The sequence below is a fragment of the Convolutriloba macropyga genome, chromosome 10, assembly GCF_964194025.1.
Source record: "Convolutriloba macropyga chromosome 10, txConMacr16.3, whole genome shotgun sequence".
NCBI lineage: Eukaryota > Metazoa > Xenacoelomorpha > Acoela > Convolutidae > Convolutriloba > Convolutriloba macropyga.
Window position 1 is genome coordinate 60,005,667 of NC_134477.1, and position 21,069 is coordinate 60,026,735.

Genomic DNA, 21,069 nt, shown 5'->3' on the forward strand with positions numbered 1-21,069 from the left:
TATAAGGAAAAAGCCCTAATGGAGCTTTTTCAAAATTATTCGAAATCAAAAACTCAAGACTCTAATGCTCAAGAATTAGGACAAATGCGTTTGGCACTACTTAGATGCACAATAATGACCTTTAACTAGTAAATTTTCATAAAATTTAAGTTCATTAAGCGAGTTCAGAAGTCATTTTTTGAGTGAGGTAAGTCACGCAATTGACAAAAAAAGCAGACAACGGACGTCACGCACAAGAATTTTAAGTGCAAAGCAGTAGAAATCACTGAAATTGATAAAGTCAATTCCAAGAAGTCAGGTCGCAAGAATCATAGATGGAGACGACGAATTAAAAAAACATAGTACAAGTCCTGAAATACAATCCAAAATTGAACGAAAAACTTAGAAGAACTGTACCTGACCAGCAGATCAATTGCACAATGCCAGCCAAAACACAAACAAAACTATCTCAAAAGGTTGAGAAAAAACAACCAAACAAACTTAAACAAAAATATACTCATTGCTAAGCTTTTACCCCGAAGGCAAAATCTGATCTCTTTAAATATACCTTTATCAAAACATGTTCAAAACCAAATTCACTCACTGAAATAGGTCCAATATTATATCTAAAAGACCTGAAAAAATCCTTGGCCCCTTGAAGATCGATTAACTCAATGACAGAAAAATTCAAAAAATTGAAATCAATTGCAAATTTTAATGAAATGTTGCTGAAACACGTGATATTAAAAACTTCACAACCATTTCCTTGTCTCTAGAGAACATTAAGTAGCCATTCAATTGCCCATAGCAGTTATGTATTAACATACTATCAAAACCAGCAGGAGGTTACCTGGCTACTGAGGCAAGAAAATTGAAAAGACAAATTTTTTAAAAAACTTGAAAATTGCAAATTTTATCACTTTCTAAAATTCGAAAATCTGAATTGCTGGAAACAATTCCGGTGACACATACAACCATTTAGCAACTTTTTATCAGACCGTGGTCCTTGGTACTTTATGCTGGACAAAAATCAAGAATTGACAAAAATTTATGGAAAATATGAAATTTGACAAGAAGTTTTGACAAGTTCTTGTCAAATTGACAAGATATTTTTAGCATTTTTTGATGAAATTTGCAGATTTTATCAAAAACTGCTAAGATCAGAGACATTAAAATGTTGAAAACGATTCCATTGTTACCAGAAACTATGCAGTGTCCTATTATCAAACCTTAAATGAGATTCCTGGCCCATGAGGCTGAAAAAACTCAAAAAATGGTGAAAATTTCCAAAAACTTGAAACATAGCATATTGTCAGAAAATAGCCGCAATAGATTCGTAGATCGGCAGTCTAAAAAACAGTAAAAAAGATGGACCAAAAAATTCGTCTTTTCATTGAAGGCTGATCTGTTATATTTATATTAAAAATCTGTATAAGTTATTGCTGCCTCTATTAGCTGATCTCAAATAACCTTCATTTAGAGTGACACACACCCATTTGACCTTATCTTTTTGAATTAAAGTAAATAAAAGCCAATTTCAAATTGAGGAAGTCATTTTTGAGAGTGAGGTAAGTCAAGTGTGACCAAAAATTTAATCACGCGCATGAACAAAAAAACTCGCTCCATTAAGAGCGAAAAATGACGTCACACATGCAATTCAGTTGAAATTGCATGAACGAATGAACAAAAAGTGACTGTGACGTCATTTGTTCGTAACAAAAATCATGACGACGAAATAAAAAAAAACCAAGAGAAGGCCAATAATAGCGCTTCATCAACTTTTCAAAACTTCGACCTAAGACTAATCAAACAAAAAACATGAAAAATTGCACAATTTTGAGCTCAAAAACTCCTAAAAATGGCCTTTAACATTAAATTAAGGCCATTTCAGCAGCTGCACCACTCTAAGCACTTGAAGTCCACTTTGGGCCTATAATGAAACTTAATACCCGCTTGGCTTTACCTGTTTAACCCGTTTTGAAAGATGAAAATCATTGAAAAATGTTTGAAAACATCTTAAAAAAACAGCGCACCAACACAACCCAAATTCTTTGGATTGTAAAAAATAGCGCATCAATACAAACCAAATTCTGCAGATTTTAAAAAATCACGATGTCCCTTATAATAGCCGCTATCGCTTCGCGACTAAAAATTAAATAAGGCTTTTCGAATGGTATTATCATAGCTTGTAGAGGCAACTTGTAACATTTGAAGTGAACTGACACCATTTTTAGCTCTCTTTTCACAAAATATTTAGTAGAGAACATCTCCCAATTGAGTTCAGCAGCGTGAAACTGTTAAGGAGAGGGAACACTATATCACAAAAAATAGAACACAGAGTAATAAAAGTTGCCCAGAACACCAATTGCTTCATAAGTACAAAATTGCTTCAAAATTTGCTCGAGAGCAGTTAAACATGACAGTCGGCTTTTCGAACATACGCAGGCAAAAAAACTGCTGATGCCCTGGTCAAAAGTTAAAAACACAACCCATTAAGAAGAGAGAAAGACCGCATCTTCATTTCGCCGCGACTCAGAACCGTCAATTGGCTCCTTAAGAGTTAAAAAAACATGGCCGGCCAGCATCAAACAAGTTGGTGTCTAAAACGAAAGGACGAACTATTTACTTACGCGCAGCTAGGCTAACCTCCAATAATAAATTTAAGCAAACACGCAAAGTCTGGAAAATACACATTGTGGTAAAATTTTTCAAACTATTTTGTTAGAAGGTTGAAAGAGAACAACCTAATGTAAATTGCGCACAGGATAAGCTTGACATAGCTTGACAAGAAGCTTTACTTGTTCAACGTTTACTGGGCTAGAAAAATGAAGCATCGAGGATGAAGAAAGAACATGAGAACAGGTTATAAGAGAAGCCAAAGATCGAGAGCTTAAAACCAGTTGGTGTAATTGGGTAGCACACTAGGCTTGTAAGTAGAGATGCTTGTCCGAATCCTGTACAGGTGCATTTTAAAGTAGTTGCACCTGCATATACCCCCTAACATATTTCAATTTTTAAAGCTATCCTTCAAACCACGAATTGGTCCCCTAGTGATGGGCCGATTCAGATTTCGCTGAAAAACTGAAGTAGGATGTAAAACTGAGTGCTAATTTTTAATCGAATTGGCTGTTAATAATGACGTTGGGTATTTTGGAATTGGGTATATTGTCATGTAACACCTTTTCTCAATTAAGTCAAATTCGTCATGCTACCATGCGACATGTCGAATAGTAAACCAACAGGACCCAAATAAAGCCACAAAATTCTATCCTGTTCTTCCTAAAACATTTCTGTCCACTATTATAAATTACGTGTTATTTCAAAGCATTTTACTATGAGTAAAAACACGTGCGTGTTGCGGTGTCGGGGGGGGGGGGGGGTGGGCATATAAATCTTGTTTGAGAGCGTGTCTGGGCATAACAATCCATAATTGCAAAAAAATTCCAGAAAAAACAGTTGCAACTAAGTATTGGAACAATTGCGAATACAATCAACGAACAGTTAACAAATGTCGTCAAAGATTATGAGCTAATCTTTGACGGCATCTGTGTTGTAATCAGCTATACATGAGTTAAATGGCACACAATTCCATTAATAACTAAAAGATTTTTTTGTAATTTCAAACTTTTTGTCCGGGGCTATTTGGTCTGGGACTGTTTTGTCTGTTTACCGATAGAGAGGAATTAAAACGAGGGAGGCAACTGATTCATGAAGTGTAAACCCGAACCCAGATTTCACAAACTTCCAGAAACACAGCCAAAAACTAATATAGACGATCTCACATTTTATTAAGCGAACTACTCTATATATCAACTCCAAATATAAAACTTTCCACAAAATTTACAATTTCATTGCCAAGTAAGAAAATAAGGCTCAATCACTTTCGGTACTAATTACTTTGTAATTTAATCATTAATTAACATTATTACTTGCACAACTAATATTACTAGTAGAGCTGCTCGAATGTTTGCTTCGTTTGTCTTCGTAATTTTGTAGAATTTGAATACTGTGATAAATTTTCAAAGCAGGTCCCATTTTTACACTTAGTAGTTTGACTATATCTGATTGGGTTAAGAGCAGAAATGCCTCGCCATCGATTTGTTCTTTGATGAAGACTTGACCGTCACAACTCGGAATCGAGTCAACAAATTCTCCCACCTGTTCTGGGCTCCAATTGGCAACTGGGATTTCGGGCCTGATTAAGAAATGACAACTGTTTCCTTTCTAGCTTCATAATTTCGGATTAAATTAAATTTTTATGCCGAATTTAAAATAACAAAAAATTACATAACGATTACATTACGAATCCTTTATGTTCTTGTACTGCACTATATGAACAGTCTGTTTGCAACCCCTCCATGTACTTTTGGTTCTTCGGTTTTTTAGCCATGATAGTTTGCCGATATTAATGCAAGATTGGAAGAATTTTTTCTTCCGATTGTCAAAAAAAGCCGTGAAAGCATTCCTATGAAAGAAAAGCGCAAAAATAATAAACAGCCTACAGACTGCCGGAATAGCTGCGGAAAAAACTTGCGTGGCGTATAATACAAATAGAAACAGATTTATCTACAGATATAAGTTGAAAAAGCTATCAACGTCGCTCAAAAAACTTTCAAAAACTTTCAGCGATAAATTAATCAGGCTTGTTAAAATTCAATCCACAGAAGCCTTTCTATCAGAGACCTTTGTTATACATAGAAGTTCCTTTGACCTTAAACTCATTGAATATAAATTTCAGTTCTAAAGTATAAAAGTCATTTTATTGAGTGAGATAATTCAAGCATGATCAAAAATTAATCACGCAAATGACCAAAAGCTTTGGAAACGACGAGAAATGCCTTCAGTGAGAGGAGGAAGTCGTTGACTTTTTCAGCTTTGCGATGCAAACAAATGTAGAACAAAAAAGCGTCGGACGACAAAACAAAAAAAGATAGCCCGAAGACTCCGGAACCGAACCCAACTATACATTCCTATAGGCCCCAAACAACCACTCATAATAAAATATGCGAATGAGCCTGCTAATTCAATCTACGGATCATTTTTTGAAACCACAACACGAAACATAACATGAGAAGGGCCAAAAAGGACATCTGAAAAAATATGTGACCAAAATCTATCCCAATTTGCCCAAACCACTACCGCCAGAACAACTTGAAATACAAATAATATTTGTTCAATAACCGACCTTTGATATAATAAAAACAAAGAAGCGCTTCATGCAGCAGAAAAAAATTCACCAAGGTTACATAAAATTGTTAAACATGTAACACCAAAAAAGGTAAAATATTACCTCCCGAATGTGTTTTCGAAACCTTTTAATAAATTCTTCCAATCGCTCAGTTCACTACGCAACTCGTCAGATAAACGCTAAACAACCATGAAAAATGCTAACGACGAAATAATGGAATGAAACCTTGAACTGTCAAGCCTTAGTAGCAATACCTATATAATAGCTCTACGTTAAATACTGAAGAAGACAAGCTGTTGCCAAATACTTTATTCAGAAGGAATAAATCAAAAATAAAAAACAGACAAAATTTGATTAAAATTACTCCCATTTTCAACAAACAAAACTCAAAACTAATATCTATTAAACCAAAAGGCCACCTAAACAACTAATATAACTACGTTCAACTAAAACACTTCACAAACCATAAAAATGGAATAAGATTACAAAAACTACCAAAAAAGCATCCGATAGGGGAAAAGGGCATAGCTCAAAATTGCACCAGAAAGTCTAATACTTTTATTAGACGACCAAAAAGGCCTTCAAACTATTACTAGTTTAGTTGATTGAAACAAACATAGTTATCCGACAAAAACTAAAAAAAAACCGCATTGAAAAAGCTGCATGGTCAAAAAATTTTGCTCGATTAGTGCAAATTTTTTCACTCCTAGTTTTCTCGAACATTCTCGAAATAAAGCCGGAACAAAAACACCTCTAAATTCGCTCTCCGCTTGAATTTTGTTCAGCAGATTGACCTTAACACTTCTTTCACAAGCAGCTTTCACACTTTTTGACTTCTAAAACATCTAAAAACAAAAGTCATCGATAAACTAGATCACCTTTCGTACTCTTCGAGTCGTCCAGAGCAAAGCAATACCGCTCCACTCAGCTTACAGATTTGCAGCTAAAAACACGCATTATTCTGTGTCTGCTTAAATTATAAAAAAAAGTTGCGCATGAAACGCAAACAAAATGCTATCGGATGCATAAGTGCGTGGTGATAATGGACATGCGGGGGGCAATGATGGAACATAGCTGGTAGATTGCCAGAAAAAAGCCACAATGGCTCCGCAGATATGTAGTCTCAGAAAGAAAGTGAAAGAAAAAGACGAAAAAAAAGAAATTGAAAGAAAAAGACGAAAAAAAACTAAGAACCTTAAATTAGCACTCACTTGACCTTATCTCTTTGAATTACAGTAGAAAAAAACTCAATTTTAGAGTGGAGAAGTCATTTACGAGAGTGAGGTAAAGTCACGTGTGACCAAAAATTTAGTTACACGATCGAAAATAAAACTCTCCACTGTGAGTGAAAATGACATCAGTCAAGCAATTCAGTTGAAACTGCATGAACGAATGAACAAAAAGCAGATTTGAAGCCACATTGACGTCATACTATTGTACCAAAAAACATAGCAGGACCTGAAACACGTCCCGCTATGACCTGACTATTAACATTTTTACAACAAAATTAAACTAAATCAGGCAAAAAACACATGACCCTATGTGCGCAAAATTGAATAAAAAATCTTGAAAACAATTAGTAAATTACGTGTTCCTGATCTAGTGTTTTGCGATGAAAACTTAACGATTCAGGGAAATACTGACCCTGCGCATCCTTAGAATGAGTACACAATATAACAACTCAGTGAGACAATGCAGAGAGGAGAAAACTCAAAATTCAAGCAAAAACAAAGCAAAGATAGAAATTAGAAAAATTACAAAAACCACTTAAACAATTCGAAAAATGGTGTCTCAGTCAATGAAAAAGTTAAATAAATTGACTAAATTCACACGCCGCGCTAAAAGGCCAATGAGAGATAAGACGAGAAAACGATTCCTCCGAACTCATGCATTTTATTAGATGCAATTAATGCTCATTAGCAACCAATGAAACTTGTCATATATATGACCAAATGATAAGGCAACAAAAACAAAAATTTTTCCAATTAAACAAAACTGGCTTCCACTTCTTGATCTTTAAGAGTATAAAAATCACCGAAATCATTAGCTACGAACCGAAAGAAACTTTAAATTTAAATCAACCTTCATTAGCAACGAAAGAGACCTGCAATTGCCAAGAGTAAGTGTTTAGACAGTTAACAAGTACAATAAATACAAGCGAAACTCAAATTAACAAAACTTTTGAAAACGACCAGAATTTAATTCATTGAAAGAGAAACTATACCTCTTTCGATTAACTCTGCATACTAAGCATACTGTCGCTAATAAAACTAAGAGATTGGACTAAGAGATAGAAAATCGGAGATAGAAATTGCCAAAAAAATTTGTAATGTCAAAAGTTCTTAGTTGGTGTGCAAATTCTGCATATTTGGTTACACTCCAAACTTACACTCAATTCAGCTTCTAAATTGAACGCTATAAAGCAAAAAAACTAATGCCAGCTAGCAATAGCTTTAGTGAACTCTCATTACCTAATGCACAATGACTTAACGACTGGGTTTTATATTTTTATACCCTTTCTTTTGACGCAAGCGTATTCACTACAATATGTAATTCCATGATCGCAAGAATTTAAAATCCATTCAGTTGGAACAGTGAGTGAAGTAAGTCAGAAGTCAATCGCGAAAATCTTTACTTATGTAGAACAAAAAAAGTGATCAAAAGTCAAAGCAATTTTTAAAAAAGTCGTACACCTAAATAATAGCCGTTGAGTGGCTGACGGCGGTTATTGAAAAAATAAAGACAATATTTCTTGAAAACATTTCGTGTCAAAATCAGAGCAATCAATAGATTTAAAACAAATTTTGAGTACAGATAGTGTTAAAAACATTCATACCGCCAGCTATGAACTCACATAATTATGTATGTTCAATTCTGATTAGCAACCAACAGGACCCGTCATTAATCATACTAGGTGATAGAACACGACTATTATATAAAAGGCGGCAACATTCAAATATTTAATTACTACAAATAGTGTCAAGGCCATAAATCGCTATAGCTGCCTATTGATGAATTCAACCAATTGCAAATCGGCGCAATTAGAAAACATGTATCATTTTAACAGCACTCAAGAAGAGAAACACTGAAAACAGAAGTCAAAATGACGCACGAGAAAAATTTCCCAATTTAATTTAAAACGAGTTCAGAAAACCACGCCTCTGACCTACTTGTTTCTTCGCTCCCTTTACTTCAGCCTAACTAAAATCACCAATCTAAATTGACGTCTCATTGACGTTAAAAAATAAAAAAAAAATTGATAGTCTTCAAAAACATAGCCGGAAGAACTCCGGAAACGACTCGGTGTAGAAAACTGACCATCTTAATTAACTTGATGCATCGCTTACTTGACTAGTAAATCTTCTGCTAGATCAGTTATCCAACCAATACATTGCAGAGAATAATTTTCAGAAAAAAGTTAAAACGCAAACCGACCAATATCGGAAGAATTGCTCTCGAACGGCAGGCGAAGCAATTTAATTCAGGGGCTGTAGCCTAGATAAAATTTTATAAGTGCAAAAATAGTTAGGCACGACGGGATTCGAACCATTGACCTCCCTCTCACTCACCAGACGCACTGCTCACTCAGCTAACAGTCTCTGCTTGTTGCTATACTGCAATCTCTTTTAATTTAGAGATCACTCAAAAATGAAGAACGAAAGCGTGAAAAAGTCACTTGAGAAGTCAAAGAATGTTCTAAAAGAAAAGCGCAAAATGCTCAAGCAAAAACTTTGCAAAAAAAGAAAGACCAACACGTTGACAATAATTGCTATGAACTTCGTTCAAGAGCAATTATAAAGTAAACGAGAAAAAAAACCCGAAAATTTGTATCTCAGTGAACAGTACCCTGTCTAGCCTTTCAATGTCACTTCATTGTAGCAACACCTATTAAATTGGTCCTAGGTAAGAATTGATCAAGAGAAGCGACAGCGAAAACAATAAGAAATAGGCAAAAAATCTTCAAAAATCAAACAAATATTGGCAAAATTTGTTGAATTTTCCTTTAACAAAACAACTCAAAATCAATACTAATCAAACTGATAGACAACCAAAGGGTGCAAGAACAACTGACTTTAACCACAAAACTCCCCAAAATCTATCAAAATGAACTGGATACAAAAATTTGACAAATCTTAAACCATCAAAATAGTAAAATTCGCTTCAGGTGGTCAAAAAAGCTTCCGAAGTTAAAACTAAAAAAACTGCTTTCTAAAAGCCTCACGTGGAATTTCCGCTTTACACTCGCTCAGTGAAAATTTTTTCACACGTACTTTTCTCGCTCAACTAAGCGACATGAACATAAAACCACCCTCTTTAGCCTAATTGTTGTGGTAAACTTATTAAGTTAATAAGTTTATCACAAATGTTTTTTTTCAGATCAATCGTTGCCAAAGCTGGGCATATTCTGTTCTGAGCACATAATAAATAATACCTATAGTTGGAGCCAGCTGTGTCTACAGGGTCACTCCACACAGTGATGAAAGAACAAATTTTCTTGGGCAACGTTTATTGTGTACCAAAATTGAGCCTCAATCTGAATGTCAAAAACGTGAGTCTAAATCTGCAGAATTCATTCGATGAAAAGCCTCTCAGAAATCGAAATAACATTATACTATGGCATGATGTCATTAACAACATAACACCCCACAAATCACATAACAAACATCACTTGACGATTAAACAGCTGCTCGAAGTGTTGAAAGACTACCGACATAAGTTGTCAACAACAGTATACAATCAACGTTTGCAAACCCCTGATCTATTTGAAACCCGGTATCAACATTAACTAACAATTGTCAGTTTAGCGACATCCTATTTCTCCCCGCAAAAAGAAATCAAAGAATTACATAAAAGAATTGCTTTAACTGCATCCTGAAACACAAATTGAGACAAACATCATTAAAACAATCTTGCGGCATCAAGACAATTTGTTCTATCTAGTCCAAAAGAAGCGATCACGAAAGACTCGATCAGGTAAAAAGCAATCAGCGGCGCTGAAGCGGGAAAATACAAAGCCAGAAAACAATTGAAAGAAGTTTACATTGATAATACGGTTTACTTTTATGATGTGATCTGAGCTATCTCCAGTATTTTGGAGCTATAAATTTATCCCTGCCCTTAGGTGCTTTAGTTCTCTCTCTTCTATACTTTTACAAAGTGGCTAAAATACTCAGATAGATAAACTGTGTAAGTACTGGTTGCGTTTCTGAGTTCTGGTTTGGAACACCTTGGGAGCACCTGAGCTTTCAGTGAGCTCAGTAACACCGCGGGTGTTTGGAACAAGTGACGGAAAAAAACATACCTTCGCACCCCCTTGTTTTTGCTCGCTTATTTTTTCGCTTTTTTATAATAATCTGATTTACTGTAACTAACTCTACTGAACTCTTGAATATATCCATTTGTTTTCCAGCTCGTCGAAAACAAATCAGAACACCTTGGTGGTTCCTGAGTTTTCAATCAGCTCGTTACCACCGCCAGTATTCTGAATTACAAATTATGTCGAAGTCGAAATATGAGTTCATTTAATTTGAATAATGTTCAAGCTCCCCCTGCACACCAGCAAAGAAAGTTGACAACTCAAAACCGGATAATAGTTGGAATAAAAATGAAAATGAATGCCCCTCTCTAACATATCATGGTCAAACAGCTTTAATGAAAGGCTGAAAAAGAGCTTGTGTAGTATCAATTCCTGATGGAAATGATGCAAAACCTGGAAATACCAAAGTTAACGAAATTGCTCCTAATTTGGATATTTCCCAAATAATTTAAAATAAATTTCAGAAATCTGTTGCCGACATGCTTCCTGAAACAAAAACTGTAAAATCGCAAATGGAATCAACTAAAACTGAGCTAAAAACTATTTGAGAACTGCCATACGTGAAATTGTTGATAAAAAAATTGATATATTAAGTCGCAGTTGGAACTAAAAATAGACATCGAGCAAGAAAAAGCTAAACTGAAATCATTATCTGAACGTGAACTGCTCGAAACTTATAGTCGCCGTGATAACATTAAAACACTAGGTCTCGAACAAAATTCAGTTCATGGCATGAGAGAAACCTATCAAGAAACAACCGAAATTGTACAGAAAGTTGCTCAAGAAAGGAATGTACGTGTTGAAAATGACGTTTCAAGGGAACGTAAGGATATATGACGATGCCATAAAAGCTTGCGTAAAATTCATGAATTTGCTAAGAAACGCCCAACGGATAAACAAAGCTTGGATCAGAGAGGGGACAATATTTTTTGAGTGGAAAGATAATGAGAGCAAAAAATACATGGCTTTTACGAAGGAGCTGAATTGGTACAATACAGTTGTGAAACGATTATAAAGTGCTTGGAAACAAAACTGACCAACAGAACAAACCCGGCATACAAAATATAAAATAGAATTTAAAAGTTGCATAACGAAAGACTCGAGCAACAAAACTCGAACTTCGAAAAATTTAACAATTGTAAAAACAGAAATCAAAACTACAAAAAACAAAGTTACTACTCACGGATGCCATTTTACCCAGACCATCAGATTCCATACTATCCAACAAATTCCTCTGGCTTCCAAAATTCTCGATTCTAGCCATATTAAAATATTCTTCAAAAAACGTACCGTCTCTCAAAAAAACATTTCTCAGACCTAGAGGCATTAATTTTAATTCTTGAATCTAAACCAGATATTCTATGCCTGAGTGAAACATGGTTAAGTGAGAATGACGAACCGTCAAATTATGTTATACGTGGCTTTAATAAATGGGCATTTAAAAAAAGAAATTCACGAGAAATAAACTAAACATTGTGAAAGAAATTCCTAATCCTTTTAACGAAGCGCTGTACTTAAATCTAGAGGTGCAAAATTCTAACTTCAAACTCATGACTTTATATAACCCCCACGATACAACAAAATGACCTTCATAGAAACCCTTGATAAATTTTAAGAAAATGAAAACAAACCAAATACCCCAACAACAATTTGTGGTGACTTCAATATTGACTTTGAGAGCAAAAATCTAATGGTTGATATTTAAAAAGCATCGCTGCTACCGGTTTTGATTTTTTAGCGATAATCCAACAAGCGTAACAGAAACATCATCAAGCTCTATAGATCATTTTCTATTTCAAAGCACTAAAGGAGAGGGGCAGGTTCTCCAACACCAAAATTTCAGTGACCACTATCCAGTTCAATGCAAGTTTAAAATTCACAAAACAGCGACAAATAATTAAAAAGTGTAAAGACAATTTTTAAGTTGCCCGGAACGAGTTAAAAAGACGTCAATGACTTGAATCAACATCTCAAAAAAACGAATAATCAATATTTAGTCAAAGCAATGTAAACAAGGCCTTGGAAGATATTTTGAAAAGACTTTTCTTAGATGTGACGAATGTCAATGCACCAATGACAGTCAGTAAAACGAAAAGTAAATGTCCACAATTGTTTTGTGACAAACTGCAAAACTTAAAAATAACGAAACACAGAAAATGGAAAGAGAACCAATGTGAACCAACGCTTGCTGCTTTTACGAAAGCGAGGGATAATCTTTAAAAAAAACATAACCAAAAAACAATTTTATCAGAATAAATTTGACGAATGTATTGGCAATTCAAGACAAACTTCTTAAAGAACTCAAGAGGAAAACAAATGCTTCCAAAACTTTTCCTATTCTAGCCAGTTGTCAGAAAAGTATCGAGGAACCCAGTCAGGTAGATATTGCAAACTCTTTCAATAACTTCTTTACAAACATTGGTTCAAACTTAACTAAACACCTAAAAATACCGGACACAGATTAAAGAATAATGCGTATTCGATGTTTTTATTTAGAGCAAGGTTTTTTATTTAGAACAAATTCGTCTGAAACTCAGAAAATCATGCAAGGCTTAGATAACAAGTCATCGTCTGGGGACGGCAATCTCAGCAGTGCTTTAACCAAAACCTCTGTTTCGGTAACAGCAGTATACTTAAAATACCTAATTAATCTTTCATTCAGTAAAGGCGTTTTTCCGATGCACTAATGAATGCTAAGGTTTTCCCGCTTCATAATGAAGGGTCCAAACTTGATAAAAATAATTTAAGGCCAATACCCCTTTTCAATATATGGAGCAAAATTTTCGAAAGAGTCATGTACAACCGACTATATTCATCCATCGAATGTTTTAAACTATTGTATAATAAAAGTTCGGTTTTAACGAAACACAGCAACCTTGATGCATTGGTTCAACTAACAGAAATAACACGGCGAAATCAGAACGAAAACATCAGTTTTTTCCTAGACCTCAAAAAAGCGTTTGATACAATAAATCATGACATCTTAATAAGTAAATTGGAATGGTACGGGATACGAACGTGTCTGTCTTGTTTTAAATCGTATCTTCGTAACAGAATGCAAAGAGTAGAATTAAATGGAATAAGCTCCTCTTGGAAAAGAGTAAAATGTGGTGTTCCACAGGGCTCAATATTAGGGTCTCTAATATTCATAATTTACATAAAAGACGTGCCGAACGCCAGTAAAGACGTTGAAACTATTTTGTTTGAAGATGATACTAATATTGAAGCAATTGGTTGTTCTATTAACGACGTAGCATCAGATCTTAAAAACATAAATGATTGATTAACTGAAAACATGCTTGTTTTAAACCTTGAAAAACCACTCAATTGAACATTAAAACGGATATTTTGAACTCACGCTTCGATTTAAATAACCAAAAAGGAAAAGTTGACAATATATGCAAATATCTTGGTGTACGTCTGGACTCAAAACTAACTTTTAAAACTCACATTTCCGATGTTGTAAAAAAGCTTAGCAAGCAGTGTGAAATTATTTCGAACCTCAGACACTATGCTTCCAGAAGTAATTTATTAAATTATTACAATACAAATGTAAATTCAATAATTCAATATGGCATACTTGTCTACGGATGTTGCAGCTATTCTTCACTCTTACCTATTTTTCGATTACAAAAGAAAATTTTGAATGTAATACACTTCCGAAAAAAAACGGGAGAGTTGCAATGAACTGTTTATAACCAATACAATACTCTCCGTTTACGAATTGCATTTATATGGATTGCTCAAGTTTGTTCTCAAATCTCTAGATGGACATCATTGTATTAAGTTTTGTAACAATATGTTTCGAAAACAAAATGCAGGTGTTAATACACGAAATAGTGCATTGAATTTGCTTAATATTCCTTTTGAAAAAGTAAAAATGAGAGAAACTCAGTTCAATTAAGATGTTCTGTTCTATATAATAAGCTTAGATTAATTGGAGTGTTACCTGATGATGTAGAAAATGTCACAAGGAACAACCTTTCTGATATTTGTCACAAAATGAAATTCTCTTTTATCTGTAATAATTCTGAACTTGTGGAATACGTTTATGACAACCGCTCCAGATGATCGATCATCCAAAGTTTTGTCTTTTGTTCTGTCATGTGTATTACTGTCTTGTGTTCTACAAAGTTCATTGTTGTCTTGTGCTACCATCATGAGGGGGTGATCTGAAAAGAGGTACTTGATGTCCCTGTTGATCATCCTTGCTTTATTGTAATTATACAAAAAACTAAATCTCTCTCTCTCTCTCTCTGTTTCATCAATTTGACCTGAACATTTTGTTTTCAATTCCTATTTCAAATACATTTTAAAAAACTTACCGATCACAAAAAGACGCTGCGCCAATACCGCTCTTGGAGTCGTAAAAAATACAGCAAACCATTACAATTCAAATTCTTCGAATTATAAAGAAACCAAGAAAGGCCAATAATAGTCCCAGCTATCGCGTTGCGGCTAATAAAGATTCCACATTACCATCAAAAACTCCTAATGTCACAGCTCAATTACTGAAAGAGCATAAAAGAGAACGCACTTTTCAATAAAAGGCATTATCGCTGTTCTCTTTTTAAAGAAAAATATGAGAAGGTTCCGGCCTGTTTTTCTCATAAATACCGACATTTTTTTAAGAAAAAACGGATTCTTAAATGCAAAACAGAACTTTAAAGTTTATGACACTTTAATATTGATGCAAAGCAAAGTGCACATCGATCAGTGTTGGGATGCCATCAAAGTGCAACATCCCATAAAAAATTCCGAGCTAATACATCACACCCTAACGAAAAAACACTTCTTCATTGAACCCCCTCCCCCAACACACACACACGCACACGCTTACACACACACACACGCACGCATGCACACACACACGCACGCGCACACGCACACACACACACACACTTACACACACACACACACACACACACACACACACACACACTCAGACACACATACATGTACAAATTGCGCACCACTAGTCAGTCATTGCACAATCACTATATAGCAATAAATAACGCATTGGCTCGGGAGGTCAGAAACGGAAAAGATCCTGGAATAGAACATGGCCGACAATTGCTCGAAGACAACCAACGCAGTTGAAACCTGTACCAAATCACAAACAGATAAGTCTGGAAGACTGTCATTTAATGAATGAAAGAAAGCCTTTAAAAAAAGCAAAGAATTTTGTACTGTATCGATATCTATACGCAAACCCTCAGTCCGCATAGCCTAACGGATAAGGCGTCTGACTTCGAATCAGAAGATTGGGGGTTCGAATTCCACTGTAGTCACATTTTCAACCATTTTTCTGTAATATGTGATAAATCGTTGTGATGTTTACATTAGAGCCCCATCTCAGATGTCAGATTGCATCACGGGGAGCTTAAAATTCCCACTGAAACCCTTTGAGCTTAACTTAAACCATTTGAGCTTGGAGGATATTTTACCTACTCTCGTCGATGAAGATAGTCAAGTAAAAAGCATTGAAAATTAGCTTAAAAACAAACGTAACACAAATTTGAATAAATTAGAGAAAATTTTTGAATAAGAATCTATTGTATCGACAATTGGAAACTCACAAGGCCGCATAGCCTAACGGATAAGGCGACTGACTTCGAATCAGAAGATTGGGGGTTCGAATCCCTCTGTGGTCGACCTTTTCAATCTTCTTTAAAATTGACGCACACAATAAGCTTTTACTAGAACACTTCTCAGAAAACAAGAAGTTTTGATCAAGAACAATTGTTCAAGTAGTAATTAAAATTTGACAAACTTCTAACAGAAAAAATGTGACAAGATTGTTGCTGTCCCTACACTAGAAGCCGGTGTGTGCATAACCAATAGCGTGTTTTGAGCTTGAAAGATATGTTTTAGATGGAGGGCAAACTTTAGGTCAAAAGTTCTATGCAATTTGCCTGAACAAAAAATCATCACAAAATACAACAATATTAAAAAATAATGAAGAATACAAAGAATAGAGCTGGCAGATTGCCAGAAGATAGCTGCAATAGCTTCCTAGATCTGCAATCTCAAATAAAAACAGTAAAAAAGACCAAAAAATTAGTCTCTTCACTCAAGGCTGAGATGTTATAGTTTGATTAAAAATCTGCATAAGTTTTTGCTGCCGCTATTAACTGCTCTCAAATAACCTTCACTTAGAGTGACACACACCCATTCGACCCTATCTCTTTGAAATAAAGTAAATAAAAGTCAATTTCAAAGTGAGGAAGTCATTTTTGAGAGTGAGCTAAGTCAAGTGCAACCAAAAATTTAATTACTCGAATGAACAAAAAACAAAAAAAACTCGTTCCAAAAACTCGCGAAAATGACATCACGCACGCCCTTTAGTTGAAATTGCATGAACGAATTAACAAAAAGCAGATTTGAAGTGGTTGTGACGTCATTTGGTCGTAACAAAAATCTTGACGACGAAATAAAAAACATAGCAGGACCAGTCCAGACGAACAATTCAAAGAATTTTCATTGACTAAACAAAGGATTAGACCTAGCAGGCACTATGAGTGAGCTGGAAAAACTATTTCTAAAAAAATCAGATCAAAAAATTTGAAAAAAAAAAACAGAAAATCAAAGTTAAAATGCAGCATGTGAACAAAAAACCACTATCGAAACACCACTAGCAAAAGTGCAAATTGGTTTAATAAAAAACAGGCCTAGAATGAACTATGAATGGATTGGGAAAACTATTAAGAAAAAAATCCGATCCAAAAAATTTAAAAAAAACAGTAAAAATCAAAGTGAAATTGACGCATGTGAACAAAATCACTAGCGAGAAAGCGAATTTGTTCAAACACTCACTCACACGTTTTCTCACTCTACTTTAAAATTAGAGCGAAAAAATTTCACGCCGCAAAACTACTGCTTTTTCGCTCCACTTCCCTGTTTCGTCCGATTCATGGGACCCGATGAATTGACATACTCAATCTTAATTCGTGCAATATTCTCTCATCAATGTTTCAAGAATTTGAGTAACACATCATCAAAGATAAAAAGCGGGTAAGACACAAAAACATACATAGCCGGTAGATTGCCGGAAAAAGCCGCCGTTGAGCTCACTGACCGCCTTTGGGATTGAAACTGCTAGAAATAAAGAGAAAATTTGACGGTCTAATATTTTTTCGAAGTGTAGAAAGTTCTAATTGGTTAAGCAGTTTTAGTAGATAATATAAATACGGGGAATTCTTTTTAATTGGAGAACAAAATGATTAATACTAACGCCTGTTAGCAGTATACTAAGGAACTTTCATAACTTAACGCACAAAAAATGACGACAGCCTTATTTTCTTTTAAGTTTCAAAAGTGTTCTCTTTTTGTCCGGAGTTTTGTTATTTTCTAAAAATTGGCGTGTTCAGCTTCCAAATTGGAGGACAAAAAGCTCAATACTAATACCGATTAGCAGTATACTATAACTTTGATATCTTAATGCACTAAGTCTAAACAAAAATTCTTAGTGCCCGGGCTTTATTGTTTATCCTGTTTCTTTTGATTTCTTCTTCTGGCATTTAGCGTATTTGTGTAACGTTGCTGAATCAATTTGAAAACCCATTCAGTTGAAACATAGTGACGTACGTCAGAAATCAAACGTGAAACGTGTTGACATATTTAAAACGAAAAGTAAAGCTAAAAAAAGGAGAGCGCCTAAATAACAGCCGCTGAGGCTGACGGCGGCTGTTAAACAATGTAACATGCTGCGGAACCCAGTCAAACAAAGACAAAAAATTAGAGTTGGCAATTTCTATTTTTTGATTTGTTGTAGACTTTGACAATAGAAAACGAATACAAACAGATCCCAATTCCAGAAACATAAAAAACAAAACACCCGCCTAACGTCGGGCGAATTGCTCTCAAACGGCAGACGAGCGGTTGGCTTCGTCAGTACCTAGGCACGGTTTAGTGAGGCGAGCTTTAGCTTAACTGAAGGGGAATAAATGAGCGCAGCGGGGGTGCACCGGGGGTTGATGGGTTGGCAACAGTGGGGGGGGGGTCAATCTCTAAGAACCGCCCTTCGCACCATAAGTATAAGTCTCCAAAACAGATTCTGTGAATCGCATACTTGAAGACTAGTGAGCTGAGAGGCTCTATGAGCACTTAATTCCCGCTGGGCGCTACCTGTTTATCCCGTTTTTGAGGACGAAAATTCATATGCGTCAGACGAAAAATTGGTCAAGCGAAAAATCGCATAAAAAAGACTGACGAAAAATTGGTCAAGCGAAAAATCGCATAAAAAAGACTGACTAATATAATTGGTACAAACTTCGTTTGAGAGCAATTAGCAAACCAGTCCTTTACACTATTAAGCTTTGCTTTGCAAGAATTTTGTGAGCAATTAATACTTTTAGGGCTTAAATCGGTTGGCTTCGTCAATACCTAGCTACTGTTTAGGGAGGCTAGCTTTAGCTCAATTGAAGGGACGTGTTGTAGTGACCATGGGGTAGGTGAGCGCCGCAGCTTGTTCATTGACAATTGGAATGAGGTGAAGGGGTGAAGTGATGGTGGTCAAACTCGAAAGAACTGCCATTCACACCATGAATTCATGTCTCATAACAGTTGCGGTGAAACGCATACCTAGGACTAGTAAGCCGTAGGTCTCTAAGAGAACTTAATGCCCTCCGGGCCTTACCTATTGATCCCGTTTGGGGGGGGGGGGGGGTCAAGAGCGTCCAAAGAAAAATTGGTCAGGCGAAAACTTGCATTAAAAAGAACACAGGACTATTATAATTGCCACAACCTTTGTTTGATGGCAATTAAAATGCAATTTCATTATTGACATTAAGAAAGGTGCTAGCCAACAAATTGGTTGACATAAATGCCAGCTGTTGAAATAACTACAATCGAGGCACATTTAATGCGTGCGACTCAAGGTCGTGCACCTATTTTAATTGAGTTCAAGGGGGTTCGAAATCCTAAATCATAGAAATTTTGATAAAAACAGACTAATCGTCACTCTAGGGAATAACATACCAATAAATGTTGCCAGGGAAATGCGCTCGAACCACGGGCGGGGTTCTTAAATATAATAATTACCCGCCTATCGTACGACATACGCGGGTAATTTCACTAGAATGCTTCAAATTATGGAAAACCAGTTTATTATAAACTATTCAGTTTGGACATCAAAAAGACTGCTAGCAACCAAATTTCTTGACATGAATACCTGCTGTTGAAATAACTACTACAATTGAAGCACATTTATGCGACTCATGGTCGTGAACCTATTTTAAAGTTTCCACAAACGCTAGTAATTTCACTAGGAGTTTATTATAAACTATTCAAATGATTTAAAATGATTGTTGAAACTAAAATCATCGCACTTTTGATGCGACCCCTTACACTTAACAAACAAAATGTTCCATGTTGCATATAATACTGGATCTAAAAATACTTGAATCATTTTGCAAATTTTTGAAATTAGACCTGAAAACTAAATATTATGAGAGGAAACAGGTCCCTTAAAACTGTCGGCAGCAACTTCCGTCTGTGTTTCGAACACAGTGCCAATTCGGTGTACCTCCCCTCAGAGGGCAAACCAAACACTGAATTGTAAATAGCCCGTTCAAGCAAATCCTCATTGTGGTCAAAATCCGCCCGATTTCCACCACAGCAGAATCTCGGTTTTCTTGGTTTGTCAACATGCGTTGCAACTTCTCGCGGTTCTCTAACTCCATTCAAATCTTTCTTTGAAACTTTACACGATGAGGCAGCCATAGCATGTTCGTGTAGCTCCTGTTTGATTGCTTTATCATCTTCCGAAATTGAAACGTTCGTCAAATCTGGCTCAATCTTAGCTTGTTTCGCCGGCTTCACATCCTCATAAAGTGCTTCCGTGCCGAAATCCGAAACTCCGTTTAATAAACTATCGTCTTTAGTAGCGCTTTCAATTCCACCCGCATGGCAAGATTCGCTATCGAGCTTAATTTCGTTATTTTCAGCGTCGCAAAACTCAAGCAGTTCCTGTTTTAAAAGTAAATCTGAATCGCTCGGAGGTTGAGTCGTAGAATTAAGGCCATTATCTTCTGTTAACTTCGGTTTATTTTCAGCTTCCAAGACAATGTTCGGTGAAATTTGCGAAGAATTCGAAATGGTCGAGGCAATGGAGCCGGTCGGCGATGGTTTGGAAAGAGAATTGTTGTTCTGTGATAGCCGGTCTGGAATTTGGAGCTTGTTTTCTGAGTATGGACATCCAGCTGCATTGTGGTGGGTCAGAAATCTTGGGCCCTTTACGTGGCCTTGGCCTCTGCATTGAACGGTAGGACAAGACGATCCTTTGAATAGAGATATCCGTATTATAAATATTATGTTCGGTCTTACACTTGGTCAATTCAATGCTTTCTATTTTACCTCGCTTTACGGATTAATTCAAGTTATAACTGTTCACATAAAGTTGATAGTCGTTTTAAAATTGAAAAACACAGATTTTATTCGTATTCTTACCAAAAAAAAAATTTAATTTTTTTTTCGACGAATGCTTAATGCTCTCTAAACTAACACTGAAATATTCTAATTACACACAGGAAGGAGCCATATAGTTACCCATTGATGTCCATTTGTTGAACACTTCAAACTTAGG

At 35.6% G+C, this 21,069-nt stretch overlaps 1 protein-coding gene and 1 non-coding gene across 2 annotated transcripts in view; one reads left to right on the top strand and one right to left on the bottom strand.

Moving 5' to 3' along the window:
• Nucleotides 1–3,748: 3,748 nt before the first annotated feature.
• The window catches only part of LOC142348242 (lethal(3)malignant brain tumor-like protein 4), a 49,270-nt gene continuing 31,949 nt past the window's right edge, over nucleotides 3,749–21,069 (bottom strand). The window contains exons 3-4 of the mRNA XM_075399532.1: nucleotides 19,945–20,764; nucleotides 3,749–4,174 (exon numbers count right to left, since the gene is read on the bottom strand). Of these exons, the coding sequence (XP_075255647.1) occupies nucleotides 3,892–4,174; nucleotides 19,945–20,764 (1,103 nt within the window). The 3' untranslated portion in view covers nucleotides 3,749–3,891. The remainder of the gene's footprint in view (nucleotides 4,175–19,944; nucleotides 20,765–21,069) is intronic.
• Nucleotides 16,066–16,138, top strand: Trnar-ucg (transfer RNA arginine (anticodon UCG)). The gene has a single exon. It is a non-coding gene; the product is annotated as a tRNA-Arg (tRNA).